The sequence below is a fragment of the Prinia subflava genome, chromosome 11, assembly GCF_021018805.1.
Source record: "Prinia subflava isolate CZ2003 ecotype Zambia chromosome 11, Cam_Psub_1.2, whole genome shotgun sequence".
NCBI classification, from domain to species: Eukaryota; Metazoa; Chordata; class Aves; order Passeriformes; family Cisticolidae; genus Prinia; species Prinia subflava.
Window position 1 is genome coordinate 20,880,800 of NC_086257.1, and position 22,945 is coordinate 20,903,744.

The 22,945-nt window shown below is 39.1% G+C and overlaps 1 protein-coding gene across 5 annotated transcripts in view; it reads right to left on the minus strand.

Moving 5' to 3' along the window:
• Positions 1–544: 544 nt before the first annotated feature.
• ECT2 (epithelial cell transforming 2) overlaps positions 545–22,945 on the minus strand; it is a 30,734-nt gene continuing 8,333 nt past the window's right edge. For 4 of the 5 annotated variants that reach the window (XM_063408394.1, XM_063408392.1, XM_063408393.1 and 1 more), the window contains 21 exons: positions 22,284–22,466; positions 21,679–21,768; positions 20,667–20,774; positions 19,487–19,560; positions 19,233–19,363; positions 18,954–19,069; positions 18,713–18,775; positions 18,139–18,361; positions 16,480–16,616; positions 15,657–15,776; positions 14,556–14,624; positions 13,522–13,632; positions 12,483–12,579; positions 11,700–11,781; positions 10,698–10,776; positions 10,403–10,522; positions 8,984–9,122; positions 7,890–8,044; positions 5,854–5,961; positions 5,087–5,233; positions 545–1,876 (listed from right to left, as the gene is read on the minus strand). In XM_063408394.1, the coding sequence (XP_063264464.1) occupies positions 1,787–1,876; positions 5,087–5,233; positions 5,854–5,961; positions 7,890–8,044; positions 8,984–9,122; positions 10,403–10,522; positions 10,698–10,776; positions 11,700–11,781; positions 12,483–12,579; positions 13,522–13,632; positions 14,556–14,624; positions 15,657–15,776; positions 16,480–16,616; positions 18,139–18,361; positions 18,713–18,775; positions 18,954–19,069; positions 19,233–19,363; positions 19,487–19,560; positions 20,667–20,774; positions 21,679–21,768; positions 22,284–22,466 (2,442 nt within the window). In that variant the 3' untranslated portion in view covers positions 545–1,786. The other variant, XM_063408396.1, reaches the window with a different exon arrangement.

The following is a 22,945-nucleotide window of genomic DNA, read 5'->3' on the forward strand; positions in this document are numbered from 1 at the left end:
GTGCAAACTTCTCATTTGAAAAAATTCCTTGGTTTTGGCTTGTTTCTGTTACTCTAGATCACCTTTTCAACCCAGAAAGTTCATTTCCACCTCCCAGCCTGTTCTATCATCTTACTCAAGATCTGGTGCTGTGTGACAGCTGTAAAACACTTTCCTTTCCCACCCTGTCAGGAGAAATACTGAGCAGACCCTTCTGAATCCTAACAGTTGTTAATAGTACACCTATTTTTTCCATAAAAGTAGAAGCGCTCTTGCTGAAACTTGATGAACCAGGTTAAGACAATGCATATAAATATAACAAAAAAAAACCAAAAAACAAAAAACCCAGAAACCAAGAACTGTTGTTGGATTTTTAGCATAGTATTTATTGAATATTTATTTTCTAGAGCCACTTTTTGATAGAAGTATCAGTGCATTTTCAGCTCAGATGCTTATTTTGAATGAAAAAAAAAAAAAAAAGAAACAAACCATGGACTGGATATGCAGATCTGGGGGAGATTCATGAATATATTAAGAAAAAACAAAAAAAAAAATCAGGCCTATCAAGTGTTATACTTTTTATTAGGAATAACTACACAGATAATCAGAGTACAGTTGTAGGATGGAGCCCACAATGCTTTTTTTTTCCCCCACATAAAAAAGTAAACTTTCATAAAAGCTTGTTTACCAAAGCTAGAAGCAGTGTTATTTTAAACAGTTTATTTACATTGCGCACATTGGCAAAAAGAGATATAAAAAACAGTGCAGTCTGACACATTCCAAAGCATCACTAGTTACATATAGATACAAGACAAAACACAGGTGGTTAAAAAGAAACCAGAAGTTGTGAACTCCTGCTAATACCAACAGTTGAACTGTTAATGAAATGCAGAAATTTACATATTTAGATAGTTTGTGAGAGTGCATTGCAGGAGACAAACTGTTCAGAGATGACAGAAGTGAACACAGAGTTTAAAGGAAGACATAAATACATGAGAAAGCCTAAAAGCCTTAGGAATAGTACACTGAAATTCCACACGTCAAAATTGGACCCTGAAGTTACAATGTCACACCAATAATCCCATGTATTAAATAATGATTTGTTAACCAAGTATGGGGAATGTGTGGGGGGGGTTTTAACAACCCTACTAAACAGGAGTGTAATTAATTTCCTCAGACTTCCACTTCAAAGCAAGACAAAGAATTCAATCGATCATTTTTGGTGGTCAAGGCTCCTCATAGCACTGTGTTACAGTGAGGCTGCAGGAGATCATAATCACAAAACTCAATTCTATTTAATTATAAACAACTACATTTATAAAATATCTAGAATAAGCAGCTGTACAACAGGGTAACTGTCATACTTGAAAGGTCAGGTACTTCATAATGTATCTCCATTTAAGAAATCCACAATTCAAATATTAGAGTGTTCTGCCAGTAGATGAAGTTAGGCAAGCATAAGAGTCATCCCAAAAAATTATGCGATCATCTTCATTTCAAGATCTGACAAACCAGTTTATTGCCTGGAGGGGACAATTTCCATAGAAAGTGTTTCAGTTTGGCTGGTAAGGAAATAAATCTGTGCAAGGGAATACTGTGTTTAAATGAAGACCATGTTTCTTATTCCACTGATTGGCTGGTCTGCCTCAGCACACCTAAACGCCCCATGTGATTAACTTAGTGTTACCTAACATTCTGCTAATCATTGCTAAGTGCTAATGACTAAGGTACCATTAATGTCAGGAACAGGTCACTGCCCAGCCACCTGCTTGTCAGTCACTCCCACAGAGCAGAGCCTTCCCCTGCCTCATATCAAGTGGGTTGTTGATCGGCTCAGTGTGTGACTCCTCCTTTCAAAGATCGAGGGAAGGCTGACCAGGGAAGGAGAAGGAACACCCTGTTGGACAAAAGAAAAAAAGTTACTGATCACTTAAGAGCCAATCTCAATAGCGCAGCAGTCATTTCTCAGCCTTGACATCTCATACAAGGAATGTGTGAGTGCAGAAGATCTCAAGACTGGCAGCTTTTGAAATGAATGATTCAGCATTTCTAGAGTTTGAACAGGAAACTTGACACATTTCAAAATTTGGAGAAGAAAGGTTTTTTTATCCTTGTTACCACCCTTGAGAGATTTGGAATGCAAGATGTTTTTGAAGAGTAGCTGTTAATAAGTATTAGTGTACATCTTGCAACACATTTTACAGTAATAATCTCCCTCCAAAATGAAGACAAGATACACCACGATAATCTCTTAGAGAAACAGAGCTCCCCCTCCAATCCTACAATCTTCTGTGTTATCATCAGCTCTGAGCCCCAAATGAGATGCTGAACACATGTCTCCTTGGCTGCAGGAGGCAAGAGGCATCCCAATGATTTGTCAGAGCTTGCTTTAGCTCTGCCTGGATGGGCACACACCAGGCAAGAAGCTGACTTTTCTGATGCTTGGAGAATAAGCTGCTTCTGAGACTTAATTACAGTGAAACCAACACATCAATATGTTGCACTAAAAGTAAACCTCTTTGGATTAGCTGAGATTTTATATTCTTTTCACATTAGACCTCAAGATACTTTCACAAGCAATCCTCTGTTGCTCTTAACAGCCAGCCAAGCTTCTCAGCACATCAACAGGTCACGGCAGTTAGGCAGCTTGTGCACCTGCATGCCTCAAGAACCTTTTAAATATTTTGGGCAGGTAAGGATATACACACTTCACTGTGAGCAAGCCCTATGCCTGCTTATGGATGGCATGTCCTCCCTCTGCAGTCTTTGGCCATATCTGAAAATTTAACCCTCAGCTGTTGTTAGACTCAAGTATTTTATACCAGATATTTTATTTTTTGTTTTTAATTTACAGATAGAGAATAAAAAGCTAAAACCGCAGGGAAAATATGCTGCTCGAGACTTTGTTGCAACCAAGTTATTGAAGTCCTCAGAACTCTGGCCAGTGAGCTACATGGCCATTTGGACAAATGAACTGAAATAGTGAAGAATGCAACTGTATATCAATTAAGAAAAAAAAAACACAAAAAAAACCAAAAAAATTAAATTTAAAAATTGCTGACAAAATAAGTTTGCACCCAAAACCAGAAATAGAACCACATGTGAGTGCTGACTCCAACCCTGTGCATTAGAGGATGTTAAAGAGGAACCCAACACCATTGGAAGCCCTTTGTGCATTAGAGCTGTTTAGAGTTGTACCATGCTCTCTAGCTTAGAGAACTCAGGATTTCTGGCTCACTTCAGTCAGGATGTGATGCACAGAATTTCCCAGCACCACGCTGGTTATCATCTCCAGCATCAGCACAGGTAACAACAGGGAAAGCACATGCTCTGTCCAAGGCATGATGATTTAACCTTTCCAAGTTGGAAGAGGCTTTTGCTTCTACAGCATTTGAAAGATGAATATTTGGAGAGCCAGGACACAGCACAGGTCGAGGCTTGGAATTTTGAGAGCTCCACTCAACAGAACTGGAGCGATGGACATTAACAGCACATTTGACAGATCCACTTAGGCTGCACATGGAAGAGGAATGAGCAATCTACAATTAGGAAGGGTTCAAGAGTTAGTTCAAACAAGAAAAACCCCCAATAATCCAAGTTTTATTGATATTTTTACTCTATGGTTTTTTTCTGCACCAAAAATTTCTTACAGAAGCATAAGCCAGCATTTAATTTAAATAAAACAGTATGTCTGAATAACAGCTTTGACTCCTAATAGACTCAGACTGGTTTCCTGCAGTTTTAGTTTCCTATCAACAACTGCACTGGTATTCCAACTTGAGGGGCTGGAATCCAAACCTCTTTTTCCCTCAACCTTATCATTGAACCAAAAAGGCTTTATGCAAGTTCAGTGGTGTGTGGCATTGGTTAAAAAAAACAACACATGATTTGCTGCCAAGCTGCAGCTCATTACTGCAGAGGTGCAAGAGCTCTGGGAAGAATCTGCAACAGGGACGTGGCTTTGCAAGTTTCTTTGTGGAAAACAAGTATGTTTGTCTGGGGTAGATATGCACAAAAAGAAAAGTATATGACTTGCAAGTTCATGAGAAAGGAGATACAGTGCTGTATCAAAATGATGATTAGAATGCAAAAACAATGGTTGCCATGATCAAATAGAAGGAAGAAAATCTCTCTACAGAAAACTAGGCTATAGCCCCATAGGTAGATTTTTTTTTTATTTCCTCTAAAGTGAGGGAGTCTGCTGTGATACTTCCTCCCTTACTGCTTCATATTTTCTCATGTGGGAGAGCAGGGCTATATCTTTATGTTGTACAATTTAATGGCCACTCAAACATACTGAATTACTTCAATATTAAAGTACTGACACATCAGTCAGTAGTAAAAAGATGAACAGGATTCCCTTTTCTTGGCCTTCTGTCCTGCATACTACAAACTATAAAGCAGGTGTTTACTCATCAAATTTACTCAAACACTATAATAAAAGCAAAGATTCCTCCAAATCTAGTCTGCTTTACTAGACTGTGTTAGGAAATTGAGTCTGGCCTAATGTAGCAGAAGAAAGCTGTAACAGGCAGCCAGGCATAGCAGAAGAGTTGCAATATGTAGAACAATATTTTACCAAGTTTTCTTAAACATTTACAAGGAGATAATTCCCTTGTTGTTTAAGAACTTTCAGACTGCAGCATCTATGTTTCTCTACCCTTGCTTCCCAGTTTGCTTCACAGGATGTCTGTCATCTCACTACTTTCACTGAAACATTCACCATACTATTCAGGACTGTACACTACATTTCTATTTAGTATTCAAAATCAAAAGCATGACCCAATATAAGACTTGTGTCGAAACTTTCTCACTCTGTCAGAAGAGGAAACATATTCCACCTCAAGCAAACAAGACTGGTGGGGTTTTTCAATTTAAATGTATAAGGCAACTCCCAGTTTCTAGTGCATCAAGATTTCTCTGCATTTTCAGCACGTAAGGTTTCTCATTAAACAGTTCTTGAAAATAATATCCCTACGAATGCAGTTAAGAATCATTTTTTCCCCAGTGTGGATGCTGGAACTGTTAAAGTGAGAGCAGCAGCAGGCAGGAAAGGGGTGTGATGTGGAGCAGGTTCCTTGCCCTGCCTGCACCGCAGCTCACTCACCGCCAGGGACGAGGTGCTGGTCAGGCGGCTGCCGATGAAACTCTCGCTAGCAGAGCTGGGGCTCCGCCCCTCCGTGGCGCTGTGAGACATCAGAGCCCTGCGCAGAGCTCGCTTGGGTGTTTTGGAGAAAGAAAAGGCTCTTGTGACCTGGGGAGTTTGACACGTGGTTAAACACGGACAAAAACCAGGCTGGGATAGCTACTGTTACACAGGCTGCCGTTCTGAACACCTCTGGGATGTGTATCAAGTGCTGGTGGTGGGATCACAACCAGCCAAACACCCACACCTAAAGTGAGCTGACTTTTAAAGGCTCCTCATCCTCCTTGCTCTTCTCATTCTGTCCAAATATGAGGACAACACAGGAGGGAGAGAGGAGGGCAGAGATTCAGGGAGAAGTCAAAGCAAGGTCTGGTCAAACCAAGGCTTCCCCAAATCCCTCAGTCCTGCACAGTAATTACACATTACCCCTCCTTTAAGTGGCTCTCAATTTTGCATTATATTTAAAAGACACAAAGTATTATACAGCATAAGTTCCATAACAGACTGAAAAATGACTACATAATACTTAGGACTGTAATTCTTAAGACTATATATACAGATATTCCAAAACCTTAAACATCCCTCACCTTCTTCCTTTAAGGAGATTATATTTAAGAGTTTTAGTTCAGATTAAGTTTTTCCTGTCACTACTGTAAATACTACAAACCACCTGAAAGAGGAATCCCAGCACAATTCTCTGACTAAAAAGCACTTTTATACTATCTTACCTTTTTTGATGTTTTCTTTATTGCCCTGGATGCTCTGCTTAAAGTACTGTCCATATCTTTAGTATTTACTTCAACTGAATCAGGATCAGCAACATAAATGAGATTTTCCTGTAGACAAAAACAGTCTTAATAACGGCCAAATATCAGCACTTGCCAAAATATAGTTTTCTAGTCCATTAGATCATATTTAGAGGGTTTAATTGCCATATTCTTCCATATTTAACTCTTTATACAGTCCAGCAGCTATTTGTTTTCAAGCCACTTCATTAGATCAACAGCTGGTGCAATCAGGTTGTGAAACCACTTCATCAGTAGTTTTACATTCAGTTTATCTGATTCAGTTTCAAGTCCAGGGCTGACCAAATTAAAGGCAGTAGTTCTGAGGCATCCCTAGGGAGTTTCCAAGATAAACATTGCTTTATTCCACTGACACGTCCAAGCACATTTCTCAAGTGAAATCTTGAGAGCTCCAGCTGTCAAACCTTAAGACTAAAGACTTGCAGCTTAAGTGCAATACATGTTGCAGAACAGTCACGAGTTTGGGTTTTTTTCATGCCTCATTCTTAAACTCCAGCATGTGCAAAGCAGTCTCTGGCTACCTACTTAAAAACCTTGGGGGCAGAGGGGGCACACATGGCAGTGGGAAGCTGCTGGGATGATTTCTCTTTTCTTTTGCTGTTTGTTGTCTGCATTTTGAGAAAAGACATTTTGCACTTCAAAAAAATCTCAGAAGGACCAGGCAGCAGCTTTATGGCCATTCCCAGGGTCTAAGGAAGAGTAGCCAAAGCTTTTGCTGCCACCAGGTGGCAAAGTCAATGTTATCTTATTCACAAGATGCTCTGTAAGTCTAAAACCAGGCAAAAGTACTTAAATTGAAGCTCAATTTGACATTTAAATCAGTAAGAAAGGAGAATTATATAGTTGGTACAAAGCAATAGGTACAGAAATTATAACTAATGGCATTCAGCAAAGTAGGTTACAATTTGTCATTTGGATGTCTTGGGGCAAGAGGGAATGATACATTTATTACACAAAGGTTTCATTTCTATTAAAAATCCAAGTTATATGTGACACAAAATACTGAAGATAGGCAACACACAGACTACAGTAAATTAACACTTCCACATCAGCACTCTTCCTACTCAGTACCTAAAAGGGAAGGGAAACCACACAGCCCAAGTCTCTTATTCTTAAGTCCCTAGATCACAAGACACACAAAATAAAACCAAGATGCTGTTTTCATTAATTACCTCTCCTGTAACAAGCATGCCTTTAAAAATCACAACCAACTATTGCACTGTAAGAATACACTGCAGAACATGAAGCATTTCTAGTTTACACCAAGTAGCTTCAGCTACATGTACTGCACGTATTTTCAGCCAATTGAGATGACTGATATGCATAGACTTTTACATAATTAAAGCATCAGCTGAAAGCCTCTTGCTGTAATTGGAGAGGATCTACTCCCCAAATTAGTGGTTTTCTGTCTACAGAAAGCCCACACGCTGAGTTTCCAGAAATGTGACAATGCCAGTGCCTCCTGTATTTCACTACTTTTCTTATTTCCTTGGTTTAAGGTTGTAGATTTCTGTCTATGGAAGGAAGATGTTTCATGTCTCTTCCATTATGGTGCAGATATGGCATAGAACAAAGAACTCCGCCTAACACAGAGTCAATCCAACACAAATGATCAACACCACTGGGATTGTAAATTCAAAGATAGCTGTGAAAGAAGCAAGCTGAATACAACTCTTGTTAGAACTACAATGCTGTCCTGGTTGAATCCTACCCTTTCACCATTACAAATTGTTATAAATAACTTTTGATTTTTGAGCACTACTTAGCTTTTGTACAGACTAACTTCCAGGCTGTTTCCTTTTCTACCTTTTAACCATTCACTTTCAGGCAAGTTAGCACAAACGTTTTCTGCTCTACTTTACCTCAGGCATGTCCACTAATAACTTCTTTAGCTTCAGGTGCTTAAAGCCAAAAAGAGGGGAATGTTTCAATCAGCAGCAGAGTTCCAGAGTACTTACTGCATCTGCTTTACAAATAGTGTTGGCCACGTGCCGACACAGCGTCTTCAGCCAGTCCTCCTTGCGAGGCTCCTCAGTTGTCATCTGGAAACTGAGCAGCTTGTTGTTGAGCTCTGTAGGTGGCCTCACTACCAAGGCAAAAGCTTTCTGGCAATCTACAGTTTATTGAAAAACAAAAAAGCAAGGAGTTAATAAAAAGAATAATGATTTTTTCATATAATTCAGGGGGAAAACTTCAGAAGGGTCAACCCTCTGTCTGCCAGGAGCTGGAGTTACAGACAACATGATTTGGCACAATGATTTTGTCTTTATTTACACAACAGCTGTTGTATCACTTGCAAGAGCAGAGTTCCACACCCATCATCAAGAGGCTGCAATCAGCTGTTCAGGCAATAGCTGATTATTCACCAAATCATCTGCAGAGCAGTCTCACCTACCCTCTTTGCCATTTTTCTCTTCTCTAATTTCATTTCTGTGTTCAGGTGCTTCAGAGAACATAAAGCAGAACACAAGATGTGCATATCATCACTTACAGTGTAGCACCAAATCTTGCCAGGATAGAAATCTAGAAATAGTGTGACTAGATTCTTTATAAGTCACTATCAAGGCTGGAGCAGTATGGCAAAGCAGACAGAGAAATTAAGTCATCTTTTAAGATGCCAAGCACAGCTCCTCCTGAGAATTATCATCACCAGTTAGAAGAAAATTTGGTTTCACACCAACAGCACTTTTCTCTGGCCAGTCTAATGCTCTGGGCTGAAGTCTGAGGTTTGGTTTTTATTTGTAAATCCAGAGCTGTCAAGTGTTTAACTCTGTTTATTTCACACTGCCAACTGGTTGGCTTATGATAATGCCATCTAGTAGTTCTGCCAAATTCAGCATCCTGCAGCCATCCTTGAAAAGCCAAAAGGCATCAGTACTAGGAATTCTCAAGCTCATACAGAGATTCAAAAAGAAGCTTTTACTAAAATCACATATCTAACATATCATACAATAAATACACCTTAGCATTCCAGCCCACAAGAGCAGAGCTTCCTCCTTCACACTCTGAAACACTTCAGTTTAATTAGTACAGCACTTCAAAACACACAGACCTTCTGTCTCCCTGATGTCCAAGACTTTCTTGATCTGGGAGAGAGGCATGAGAACAACATGCTTGAGAGATGCAGGAGGCCTAGTGTGGCCATGGGGACTCTTGAAAGCTCCAATAACTTTATGCCTTTTCCTTGCAATCTGCAGTTAAATAGAACAGAAAGGGTCAGCTGGAAGATCTCTTGCCATTGCTTCCTTCCCTTTTGACATTTTTTACCTTCTGCTGTCCAAGGAGGCACAGAAAATCTTGCCAATCTACAGCATAAATATTAAAGAAATTCACTTATCTCACTATTCACTGCCTACAGCCCAAATGGCCCAGCAATATTTGTTACTTGGCATCAAAACACCCAGCTGAAAAATACAATAAATTTTTAAAAAATACCTAGAGAGGAAGTAATTTTGCATTTCAGACCTCAATTCTGCCAAGCATAACAAACAAGGGTCCTTTGAAATCTACCACAAGGCAGTCTAGATTTAAACAGAAAAGACAACATCTATATGCATGAACCAAGCTAAGGTGTGGTGTGTTATGTCCTAGAAACATCACTTGCTTATGCATGCAGCCATTGAGCAGGCTTTGCATAAAAACATATAAGGTACTTGTATGTTAAAGTAATGCATCTTATTTGTCTCTTGTCTATGAGAAAAGCCAAGAAGCTTTATTAAAAGTGGTTTTATTTCCCTTTCCTTCCTTTACAAGAAGTGATGAAACTGAGTCAGCTTGACTCTCGGGGAAAGTTCATCACTAGTCACAAGAACAGGCTTTTGTCTCTAAGTGCTGCTTAGGACAGCACTAATTTGGAATTATTTTAGAGTTGGTCTTCCATGAAGACAATGTTCTTCACTGTTGCAGACAGCAACAAGTACTTTATGAAAGTGTTCTTTATAAATTCAGTTTTTCCACATTAGTGTCCAAAGCCCAGTTTGATTATTCTTCCCCTCTAGTTCTTCCTAACATATTTTTAGTTTAAGACGTTTATTATTATTTTGGTTTTTTGGTAGCCTAAGAACAGACAGATCTACCAAGGCCCACTATTCACTCCCATTATATACAACTAAACTTTAAAAGGACAAACAACCTGATGAGCCAAGGACTCCAGCACTTTTTCATCCATTGGTGCTATGCAAAGTACCATTCAGATAAGCATTTTTTAATATATTAAGGTGCTTTTATTTTTTTACTCTGCAAGACATAAAGGCTACATTAACATGCCCCAGTCATGCAGACATGACTTACTAACTATGTTAGCTAATACAGTAGTTAATGGAAAGGAAACATCAGCATGTGCTGACCTATCAGCAATCTGTCACTTAGAATTCTGCCTCTGAAGTTCTTAAATTTTACTTATTTATATTCATGCGTAGTGTGCAGCCTTTTACAATTCAGTTCCTGAGGTGTGCTGGTACAGTCACCTTACCTCCAGGCAGTCATTGAACAGGAAGAGCGTGACCTGCTCTCCCCTGTCACAGAGGTCATCGCCGAGCGCGACGGTTTCTAGACGCTGCACCAAGCTGCGGTGGGAGGACAGGAGATTGGCCTGGGTGACAGAAGCAAAAAGCTCATTAAGCATTGACTTCAGGGGCTGGATTACAGCTCATCACTGGCAATCTGTTTAAAGCAGCACCGTTGCATTGCAGCCTCACACTCTTCTGCAAAGGGAACAAAGTGCTGCAGTCGTTTAACAGATCTGCAGCTTGGGAGGAATTACTTACTGGACATCCATCCACTTCATAGACAACGTCAAAGAACTGCCTTTGTGCCTCTGTTTTTCTTTTGTCTTCATTAATGTGTCTAAGGAAAACACATATTAATCTTCAATACCGTGCAACACTAAATGGATGCACTGCATTTAAGACATACAAAAATGATAAAGCTAAACATTCAGGGATAGAATTTATACAGCAGTAATTGCTACATTTGCCTGAAAAAAAATCGCCAAATACCACATGAAATCACACAGGAAACTTCAGCTCTAGAACACTGTTCTTGTCACGTTTAACTGATTGACACACCAATCAGTTAAAATAGAATTCCCCTCCCCTGCCCTGCAAGATTTTGAACCAGAGACTGACAAAACTCAGTTCTTTACAGCCTGCATTTTGCCTCCCCCAAATCAGGACTACAGCTCACCAAGCAGCAGATGTAAGAATAATTACAATTTGAAAGTTGTTGTTAAAACTGGGCAAACATTTACCCAATTAACGCAGCAGTTCTCCTTGCTGGAGACATATGCTACACTTCAAAAGAGGTGAGACTTACAATCTAAACAACTTCAGCTTTCAGCTAATTAACTCATGGAACCGTGCCAAGAAGAGCTAATACAGGACCAGAAGAAAAACTCATTCCCACCAGAAGTCTGTCCTTTCAGTAGATATATGTACAGAAGTAAGATTTAAAGACAAAATCCACCTGTTCCATTCCAGAGGGAAGAGATGGAAATAGGAGCTGGAACAGAACAGAGGACTGGGGACAGTCCCTGCTGGGGCAGGCAGTCAGCAGAGGTTCAGCTCCAAGCGCTGGTAATGTCACAGACTCCTTCAGGGCTCTGGCACAGAACACCCAAGTGGCAACAGCCAAAAGGAGGCTGAAGAACATCTACAGTTATGTTTACTTACTGCTCCTTGTGGCAACAGAACACTGACAACTCAGGAGTAACAGAGAGATCTAAATGCAGTATGTTTAACAGTATGTTCCATAAAATCAACATGACTTACGTCATCACCTCCTTTAATGACTCAATAGCTCTCTCTAGAGTTATTTTATCTGGGTTCTCTTCTGCTGTATGTTTCTTAATATCTACAATTAAAAAAAAATAAAGAAATAAAAGCTCCACACATATTACAAGTGCCTGAAAAGAAATATGAAAAACTCAAATTTAAACTGAGTTAAGATAAGCTGACTGAAGAGCTACCATGGAGTCCAAGTAACACTGATTAAGTGAGGAACTAGGCTCAACAGAAGCTGTCCAGTCATCTCATTAAGGAAAAAAAACCACATACAATACAGAACCCAAACCCTTAAACTAATAATAAAAGTTAAATTGAAGTGCAAAGACAAGCAGAGAAGTCTCTTTCTACCTGAAGCAAAGGGTGACGTGGATTTTTTATTATTTTTATTAACAAAATCATTGTTACAGTAAGTGGTTGATGCCAGGTGGAACACATGAAACTGTGAGCCTTGTCAATATGAACTGCTCTCTAGTTTATGTTAGTTTCATTTGAATCTCAATTATACTCTTGTTTGAAGAGACAGAATTGTCAGTGCAAACTGTTCCTCTATCTGTATCCTGCATACAAATGTATGAACAAGTGGAATTTAATCAGAATTTATGCTTTCTTCAGTAGTGGGTCTCACTGACTGCCAGGAATCATGGTTAACTCACATAACCAGGCTTGTTTTAGATGAGAAAACATGTTGCTAATGATGACAAAAAGTAGACATCTTGTGGTTTTTACACCTTCACAGACAAACTAATAAAGATTACATCACTTGGTTACCATTTAGTAGTAGGGCAACACTGGGCAGCCTTTGAACAGGACGGATAAGGAGCTCAGCGAGGCTTTGGCGGCCACATTCAGGTTTAGCTTGATTTATCTGGGGAAAAGAAAATAACATTCACTTTTTTTTACATACATACACAAGAAAAGCACAAGATCAGAGAAAAATTGCCTTCCTTGAAATTAGCATTGCTATACAAGTGTGAGAATCATTTACCACAGTCATTAACAGAGCGTGTTAAAAAAACACATTATATTCAAAACTGCACAGTGTTCTCAGAATGTCTTGTTTTAAAGGGTCCATATCAACCCTTCAGCTCTTGTTCCAGCTGCTAATGTAGAGTGGGACGGGGAATGGACTGTTCTCTTGTTTGTCCCCAATCTTTTAGAGATCAGTACTTGGATGTAATTCCTAGTCCCTCAAAAACACAAGTTAAAACTGTCAGTGTGATTACTTGACTATTTAGATATAGCTACATGTGACCATTTAGTTGAAGCTACACTGCACTATTAACAGTACACACATATCTAAAGAGATCAAGAGTCTTAAGCTTCATCTTCAGATAACTTCCTTTGAAGATCATCTTCCTGCTAGATCTCCACTGTTAGGCTCCTATTCATTAGTCACAAGAATGCTGAGAAATTCTCCTTCCCTGGGGCTTCACAGCTGCCCAAGGAAAGTTAAAAGCTGTTTCAGAGTCTCACAAACACAGGGAGGGGACCAGTCAAAGCAGCAGCTCCAGTTATCTTTATAGAAAAGAGGAGACCTCTATTTGGGAGGAACATTTTCCAGCAACAAATGCATTTAATCAAACAACTTTGAAAGCTGTTTAACAGAGGAAGAACTCAAACTTTTTCTGAAAGTCTTATGAGGAGCTTGAGGGATTGAAGTTCAAATCCTTCCTATTTCTGTCTCACCAAGAGATGTTTGTATTCCTTCAAGCTTTCAAAATTTCACCTTCTTCCATCTACTGCACTCAGTAGCACATGGTAACAATCCCTATGTTCCACTCATAAACTTAGTTCTGCAGACATTTACCTTTAGGAAGGCATGAAACCTTGGTTTCTGCTTCTCACATCTTGTAATCGTCTCCTTGCTCATTTCAAAGAAATTCACAAACGGAGGGTATGTTTTCAACAAGTCTTTTGACTGAAAGAAACAACTGTTAGGGTTCTGCTTTACATATTATGTATCATTGCACATATGCTCATATGCCCTGAGCCATACAAAGCTGCTCAAAGCCACATTGCAATAAAGAATAACAAAAAATGTGTTGTAAACCCATACGTGTTCTCAGAAGAAGTTAAGACATTTTTGCATGCCAGATGCCCCAGACTGATGCTGCTGATTAAACGCAGGCTGCTCTCAGCAGCACCAAGCAAACGTGACAATCTCAGAAGCTGCTGAGCAGCTCAAGGGGGAGGCAGGTTCTCACCTAGCAAGAGGCTTTTGGTGAGAATTTTGGAAGTTTAGACAGGTGTTTTTGCCAGTTACTGCAATCACCTTTAAAATCACCAGAAGCAATACCTTAGACTGAAAACTTTTGAATGACAAGAACTATTTGCCTCAAAAGCATCAGATCAGCAAAATGACAAGATGCCTAGCAGCCTATTTATATTAAAATACTTTGCAGTCCCAGACTTAGCTTTCCTGTTCTACACAGGACTCCTTATTCACTTACATGTTTCAAGTCCTGAAGAAAGAACATAAGAAGTTTTCATGAAAAGTTATTTTCCTGGTTCTTTATTATTGATTAGAGGCAACAGATGGCTAAGGGTCCAGGAAGTGGCTTTTAATGTCTAAGTAAAAAGCATGTTGTGCTGCAAATTACAGCTCTCAAACTGTAGTTATTTGTAGTTTTAATCCTTCAGACCTGTGAACAGACATATACACTAAAACTTGACATGGATTGTATCACCTAACCCAACTGAAAAGTCTAAATAAAAAAGACAATTATAGAAGTTGGAGTTCTTTCTCATCAGTTCTTTGCTTGTGTTTGCTAGCTCCTAGCAAAGGATTGTTTGTAAGGCAAGATAATAGCTGTAAGCATAAAGAAAGAAACAGGAACTCACATATTTGAGAATGATATCACCAATACTTTTACTTTCAGTCCAGTTTATCATAAGATCTTCCAGGTCTTCCTAGAATACATGCAGGGATGGGGGGAGAAAACAAGCTGAACATACACTGCATAAAGCCATTAAATGGGATCAGTATTTTGTCAAACACATCATTAGGTGTGTTTTTGTGCTGAGCAAACAGGCAATCCTAAAAGCTGTACAATTTCACATCCAGCCCCTCCAGTCTACTGAGGGCTGGAAACAAGAGATCTCTGGCATCCTGAATATGTATATATAGCTGTAAATCAATGCAAGTAGAGCCTGGCAGCATGTCAGGACTAGCCAACTCTGCAGCAAGATGACACTGCTGCATCCCACACCATACACAGCACAGCCATAGGAATATTGAAAAAGGATACAGAGAAGGCAGCTGAACCAATTCTAATTAAGACTGCACAACTTATCTAGGACTTAAGTCCATAAGATAGGATTGAAATAGAACTAGGATAGATTGCACTTACTTGCTATACCAGGGTGTCAAGGAAAGTGAGACCAAGCCTGTTAAGCCTATATGAGCTTGATAAGGATCAAGCTCAATCACCTTCAGATAATAAGAGGGACAGGAGGGCACAGCTGAAGGTTCAGGATTCACCTTAAGTGAAAAGGATTTATCCCTAATATTGGTTTGTTGCTGCCACCGCTCATATCTTTCTAACACCAAAGATGAAGGAAAACACAACAACTACATCAAAGCAACCCTCACTGCACTGCATGCTGCAGGTGACTGATCTGCCACAGACACACAGCTCTGCTTTCATCTCTGACTCAGTGGGCACACATCAATAGCTGCTCTGACTAACCAGACTGACCCCACTGGTAGGAATAAACAACAACAACTGTACAAACAAATCACCAAGTTGCAGGTAGCCTGCAAGTCTCTCTATTTTAAAAGTCTCCAGTGAAATGCTGCCAGGACAGGCAGATGCCACTATTTGAAAGAGTATCAGCACCAGGAAGAGTTTATAGCTATCCAGCAGACACAACTGAAAACGTGCAGAAAAGATTCGAAGTCTCTAGGAAAGCTTCCCCTGCAGGGGAGAAGGTGCAGCTTGCCTTGATTTTAGTGTGCACGTCAAGAATATCTGGAATGCTGCCAAATATGGTCTTGATCTCTTCCTGGGCAAGGATTGGTCCCCCAAGTTGTCCTTCCTTCTCCAGTGGAACTTGAAATAACTGATGAATTAAGAGGAAAAAAAAGTCAATGCTCTCCCAACTACCAACATTGTGTTAGAAACAGCTAAGAAATCAACAGTGTTTTCCTTCTAGATCATGATTTCCTGCAGTCACAATCTTGAGATGTCTCCATTCAGCAAGAGTGGGTTTTGGAGAGTGTTTTGAAGATACAAACACTTAGTTTGATACATCTCTACAGCATAACCCCCTTTCATCTCTTTCTACTCACACAAATCTTGGCTCATTCTTTAAGTAGATAATCAGCTGCAATAGAAATAAACTTTGAAGAAATTAAGCTCTTCCTGTAAGTTGTTTGCTATGCTGCTCTTCTTGGAATAATTTCAAAAAAAAAAAAAGACTTTTCTCTCTGCCATCTCTCTCTATTTATTAATATCTAAAATATTAGTCATAAAGATCCTATTTTCCTGACACTTCCAATTTCCATAAATATTGCAATACTACTGCAAGTCCCAGATTAGAAATTGTATTTTACAACCTGAAACTGCATATTTGTTAAATATGTCAGTATTTTTACTATATTTCAGTAAAATTACATGAGACTGTTTATATTGTCATCTTCCTATGAAGCTTTGATGCATCCAAGCCCTCAAAAGCCTGCAGATCACAGACTGAAAATAAAAATTGATGTAAACATTGAATATCTTATTACAATTAACCTGCACTGGCTTTATAACCATCTTACCTGAATAATTGTTGTCAGAATATCAACATAGTTACTTTCTGTCTGATACAATTCCTTTGCAACCTGCCACCTTGCAGACTGCTTGAGAGGAAGAGGAGTTGAATTTTTGGAAGGTCTTGCACAGGATTTTGGTGTTTCTGATGAAGAGATATTCCCAAAAGAAAACAGAGCTTTATTATAATAGAGTCCTTAAAAAAAGCTCACCCTCAAAGGAAAAAAAAAGAAACAAAAAGCCAAATTCAGAATTTTTAACTTAAGATAAGTTTGGGGGTTTTTCTAAAGCCTATATTGTAGTTACCAGGGCTCTTTCAAGAAAATAGCTCTTTATTACAGCCTACTTATAGAACAATAGTAATATATTATTCATCCAAATTAGACTGAAACTAATAAGCCATTTATGGGCAGGTCAATGACTTGACCCAATTATTAGTACCTTATACAGCAGGAAGCAAGGATTTAGGTGCTGAACATTACTTATTTATACACTAGTACAAAAGTGCTTTTCTACTTTCACTTTGTCTTGTAAACAACACTCTCAGCTGCCTACCATCTTTGCATTAAGTGTGTAGCTCAAAACCATTTACTAAAATCAGCCCTTGCACACAATTCTTACATTTCATCCCATAGCAGGAACAGGGAAGGCTCAAAAGAATCATTTCTCTTAAAACTCAAGCCAAGCTGGACCTGGAACAGTTTATGAGTTTTAAACACGTGCTCATGTACTGGATCTCAGAGACCTACATTGACTTTTTTGATATCAAAGCTCATTACTGCCATAGTTAACAATGGAATAAGTACCTTATCTGTTGTTTCCAAAATAGCACGTTCTGAGACTGCTGCTGTTGGATTAGAAGAAAATTCCCTACCAGGGGTAACAAGAGCACTAGCATCATCTAAGAAGGCTGATCTTCCCTAAATTCCTTCTGAATTATGACTTACAGGTTGTGCCTCATTGGGAGCTCTTATGTGATTTGAGTTTGCCTTTTTAAAGCAGTAGCAGCTCCTGATACCTCCTCTATATGATGGAACCAGACCTTTTAAAAACACTTGGGGTATCAGCTTTTGGCTAACCCAAAATTTTGCAATTCCTCTCTTCACAAGAGCCATGTGCAGAGATATTTAAAACTCTGTCCATTTGCTCAAAACCTACCGATGATTTATATTCTTGTGAAGTTTTAGACATGACAGTTTGCTGGCACAGTGTTGCCTTAAAAGAACATTTCAAAGACCTAGGAGTGGGCCTTGAAGGCATTTTCCGTTTAACTTCTCTAGAAAAGGATCTTTGTCCTCTTTCCTCCAAGTATCCTGTGGAGAGTGTTTTGGATGATTTACTGTTGACTATGCTGCTAATTTTCTACAGATTCCAACAGAGTATTTGAAGTATTTTGGAGTAACACACAACTGTACTCCCTATTTATCACCTCTGTATCTAATACTTCAGCTATGAGCACAGTTACTGTGATGACAAGAGGCAGCTCGGCCTGTGTCTGAACTCTTCACTCCAATTTTTTCCCCCACACTTCAAAAAGGCAAAAGCCTGGAATTATTTTACAGATGTGTAGCAGAACCTGTAAGATCTCCCTACCACCACCATTTCCACTTGCATGCAAGGGCTGTGAAACACCGTAAGTGTGGCTGAATGGAAGGTTTGAGCTCTACCTCCGTTGGCAGTGCTTGACTCGGGAGTGTTGGAAATATCCAGCAAGGAGCCAATGGAGAGGGAATGCTCGGCTGAGGGGCGTTTCCGAGGTGGGAACGGGGACATGTCTGTCTCCCTGGTCAGCTGAGCCAGAGTCTCTTTCAAGCGGCGCCGCTTGCGGTTGCTGTTGGGAGTGCTCAGGGAAAGCAGCGACACCGACTTCTTGAAGTCAGGGCTCTCCGACTGCAGGCAAAGAAAACTTCCTTCAGTGGGTTTATCCTCTCAGCTCAGTGCAGAGATCAGTGAATTACAGAGATCCACACACAACACAGAAAGAAACTTCTTACGGAAGACAAGGCAAAATGGGTGAAGCTATTTTCCCTCCCTTTTTATAACAGAAACCACAGTATTGTTTTGTTTGACTAAAAGTAAAATCTTTGGGAAGTAGAAAAAAGCTTCTATTCCAAATTAGTATGGATTATCTGGAACTTAAATGCTGCTTTAAACCATCTCATCTCTGGCCCCACACACACAGTGTTGTATGCTCATTTTGCCACCAAAATATACTGTGCATTGTGTGAGTGTTCAACATACCTTCTCAAATAAATACATCGACTCTCCAGCTCTGGCATCCATTTGAATGCTTCCCCAAAACCACTAAAGGAAAAAAGAAAACACACATTACACAGCTTCACCCAAAGTTAAAAATACTCAAATAATCTGTAATAGTAACACAGTTGAGATGGAAGATGTTTTTTCAGAATAAGCCACATGCTTGCATGTGGCACACTCCGTTCTACACAGCAGCATTCACTAAAGAATTTTCAGCACTAACCTCTTGCTTTACAACATAAAGCTTTTTTAAAGGTTCAAATGGAAGATCTTTCACTGTACTTTCTTCAACCACCAAGTGCGTACACCTTTCATCGCCAACTGGTAAATAATGTCCTCCTAGATTAAAAAAAAAAAGGAAAATTAGAAAGAAAGAATACTCTTGTTAGAAAATAGAATCTCACTTAACAGTTCTGTTATCTAGCACCTATCATTATCTATTTAGCACCTATCATTATAGACTCCATCCCTTTCTTCCCATAGTTTTTTCATGAACAACCACCTTGCATTTCTGTCATTTCTTCCATGTTAGCTTTCTCATCATCAGAGAATCCCAGGAAACTCAACATGCAATCCTGAAACGGAGGAACCTTGAACTGGTTTCTAAAGTTGTCATCAGCTGCACAGAAACCACTGAAAGAAAGAAGATGCACAAAATGGTCACTTAATACGTGACTCATGTCAGTATTTAAGCAGAAGCTCACATTTCAGGTGAACAGGATGCAAGGTGAAAGCTGAAGGAAAATAAACACCTACATTTCATTTCTTTTCTCCCATGCCTTATAAATCCACTCAGCTTTCACGATAGGAATACCAAGACTCACAGCAATCTACAAAAGAGGAAAAGCATAAGTTGTACCAAATATTTCCATTTAAATCTTTCCCACGTCAAGAAAAATTTGTAACCTTCCTTTTACTTTTCAAGACAGATACTGCAAAAAGTGAATATATTCCTTCAAGAGTCATATACAACTGCAGCTCCCCAGAGCTAGAATGTATGAATTCAGTGAGGAGATCAGATCAATAGCTATTTTGACATTTCCTCAAAAGTGCACCATTTTGTCAGTCTGATATCACATCACTCACAAAAACACAAAATCAAATCTCTGTTCCAGTGGAATATGGGATCTTTTTTTCTCCTTTTGATACTTTGTATGAAGAAAAATACCCCTTCCTGCTTTTATCAAAGAGAAAGTGACTATTTGAAAGAGGTAACTGCTATGACTGCTTGAGAGATTGTACAGTTTTCCTACATTTTCTCCTTTGAGCTGGCAGAAAAGAGTGTTTGAACAAAGTAGGACTTCTCTTTCAACTGCAAGATTATAAAGACAAACAGGGGAAAAAAAAAGGCAACATCCTACCAACAGTTCAAACAAGGGAGAGTCAAGGGGCATAGACACTGCTACATCATATTAGATAGTACAAAAACCTATAATCTGTTCTTTACTTCTCAACTGAACAGAAATGTCCCAAATAATTCTCTTTTAGAATCAGAAAAAAAAGTACACTCGTTTCTGTTTATGCATAAATGAACATTTGAATCCTCACTCATAACAAGTTAAAAATAACTTTTAAAAGATATGCACCAATTAAGGACTAAAGGTTTTTGCAAGTTAACTCAAAGCTTATTGTGTGAACAGACAAAAGCAGGCATTTGTTCATCACTGTCTTAACTACTGGTAGCATCAATATTTAACCATTTTGAATCTTGTTATTTACTATACTTGTCTATTTCAAATTTATGTTATTTAGCTCTCTCACAGAGACAAAAACATGCCAAAGCTGGGCACCAAACAGAGATGAATTCACCATTAGAAGTTATTGCTGTTAGTACAAGAAAAAACTGCAGCTTCTGCGCTGAAGTATAATGAACAAATTTAGTCTAAAGAGTCAAATTCCAAAGGTTTCTGTGAAACACCAACTCAAGCTTACATACTCTGAATTTGTCTCCATGTGTTGAGTTTGCCACCAGATGAGTAACTTTTGAGCTGAAGTCCCTTCGAATAATTCCACCCATATGATGAACCAAGGTCACGAGCTTAACCTGGAAAATGGAGATGAAAAGTTGTCAGGATCTTTTGAGGAGCGAGTTCAGTACAAAAGGGGTTTACAAAGCAAGTTGCAGAAGGTTACATTAAATGTCTAGAAATAGAAATACTCTGATCTGTTCTTAAAACAACTTGTTTACATCGACAGAAGATACAGCTCACAGATCAAGAACTATTAAGATTTATTTTTATTTCAACATTTAATACAGCCTTGCTGTGTAGCCTGAAGACTATCCAAGCCACCAGTACCCTCATGATCATAATACATAATGCCTTCACCTTTTCACACGTTAGATTTTATGTTTTCCTTGCTGATTTAGTCAATTCGAAATCAAACCTAAGTAACCCCAACACCAGGCAAAGGCTTTTGGTTTGGATTTCTTTTTTTCAGATGAAAATGTGGAGCCATATTGTTGACTCCCAGGAGTCCAGCAGGGAAATTAGATGGCAAAAGCCTACTGAAATGGAAAAGCCAAGTGCTAGGGTATCAAACAAGGAGTAAAGTCCTGATAACACAATATCATGACATGCCTGAGAATGCTCTGAACAGAGCTTGATTTATAAAGATTTACTTGGCCATTCTACCACTTGTACAAAAAAAGAAGACACTGTTGGGTAAACATCTTATCTGAAGCCTCAGCTTACAAATCCCTAAGCCCTGTTGAATTAGAGCAGTTTACGTCACTTGACAAAAAAGAGACCAAAAATGACACAGATAAAATGACTTGAACAAAGTTTTGTTCCCATCCTCAAATATCACTGCCTCTGGACTTACAAAAGAACAAACAATTCATTGTCCCCATACAAGCCTGAGCCATGGTTAAACCCTACAGGTGATAGAAGAGTATCTTGAAAATATACTTAACATGGTTTTACCAATCCAAAGAATAAATTACTTACTAATTCCTCTTTCTTTCTGAATCCTGTAAAGCACAGTACCAAGTTTAACATACTTGCACAGTACAGTGGACGGCAGGAGAAAGGTAAAGGCTGAAAACAAGAAGAAAGCTCATGAGTCAACAGCATACTGCTTTCTTTAATGCTGTTATTTCTAGCATTAAAAATGCATCAGACACTAGTCCAGGTCTGTTTATTCAGCTATACCTTAGCTCCAGGCCTACTGAAAAAGTAACTAGAGCATCCCCAAGTTCTACACCTAGAACTCCATCCTTTTATTCCCTCCCCAATCCATCTGCTCTACATTACAACTTTTGGAAATATAAAGTCATTACTGGAGAATCATTTGTATGGTGCCATTCCTAATGGCACAATCCCAACTGGAAATCAACCACTCCCACAACTACAGCAGCAATTGTAGCTTTATCACTGCCTGCCTGTGCTCTCTCACTACGTGCAATATTCTAACACAGCATTAGAAACATTGGCTTAAAATGCTCTTGCTAGGAATGTTTATAACCGATTGGAAAAGCAGGAGTTTTACTGTGAACTCTCAGAGCTCACTGCAGCAGGGAAGTGTTCATGTGATTTCAGCAGGAAGCACACACCTCTCCTCTCTGTGCACAGTGCAGCACCACCGGCGGCCCGATGACTCGGCAATCTGCCTTGCAGAGGTTGCTGAAGATGGGAGCTTGGAAGTCTGACACGACGAAGATGGTCTCAAATTCTGGGGAATCAGAATCTCCCAGCTCTTCTATCGTGTCTGTCTTTATGTAGGGCATTTTAATTTCCTTGATGCACAGGGGTGAAAAGGAAAGCATTACTCAGGCAACATACTTGCACAAGTGTAAAATTCAACTGATGTTTATTTTGGACCATTAGAAAAATGTGTGAGTCACATTTCAGAGACAGAGTTAGGATTTGTGAAAGCTGAATGCAATGCACTGTTCTCTAGCATAAGAATAGCTATGAACTGCTGCATGCTTTAAGACTGAATGTCAAAGTAATTCCTGCTTTTGAAGAATCAGACTTCTGGTTGCTTTAGCAGTTTACACTGATATGTAGTATCAGTTCACACTGATAATGTAGCCCTGGAAGTAGCTAGATAGAAAAATACTCTAAGTTCAGAAGAAAAATGAAATTTCAGACTGTCAAAAGAGCTTAGGGTACTTTGGGATGCTGCTTAAAAGTAGCATCCAGTTTGCACATCTACAGAACGGAAATAGATTTTGTTCATTGCTTGATATTTTTAAGAGGTTAAAAAATTTGG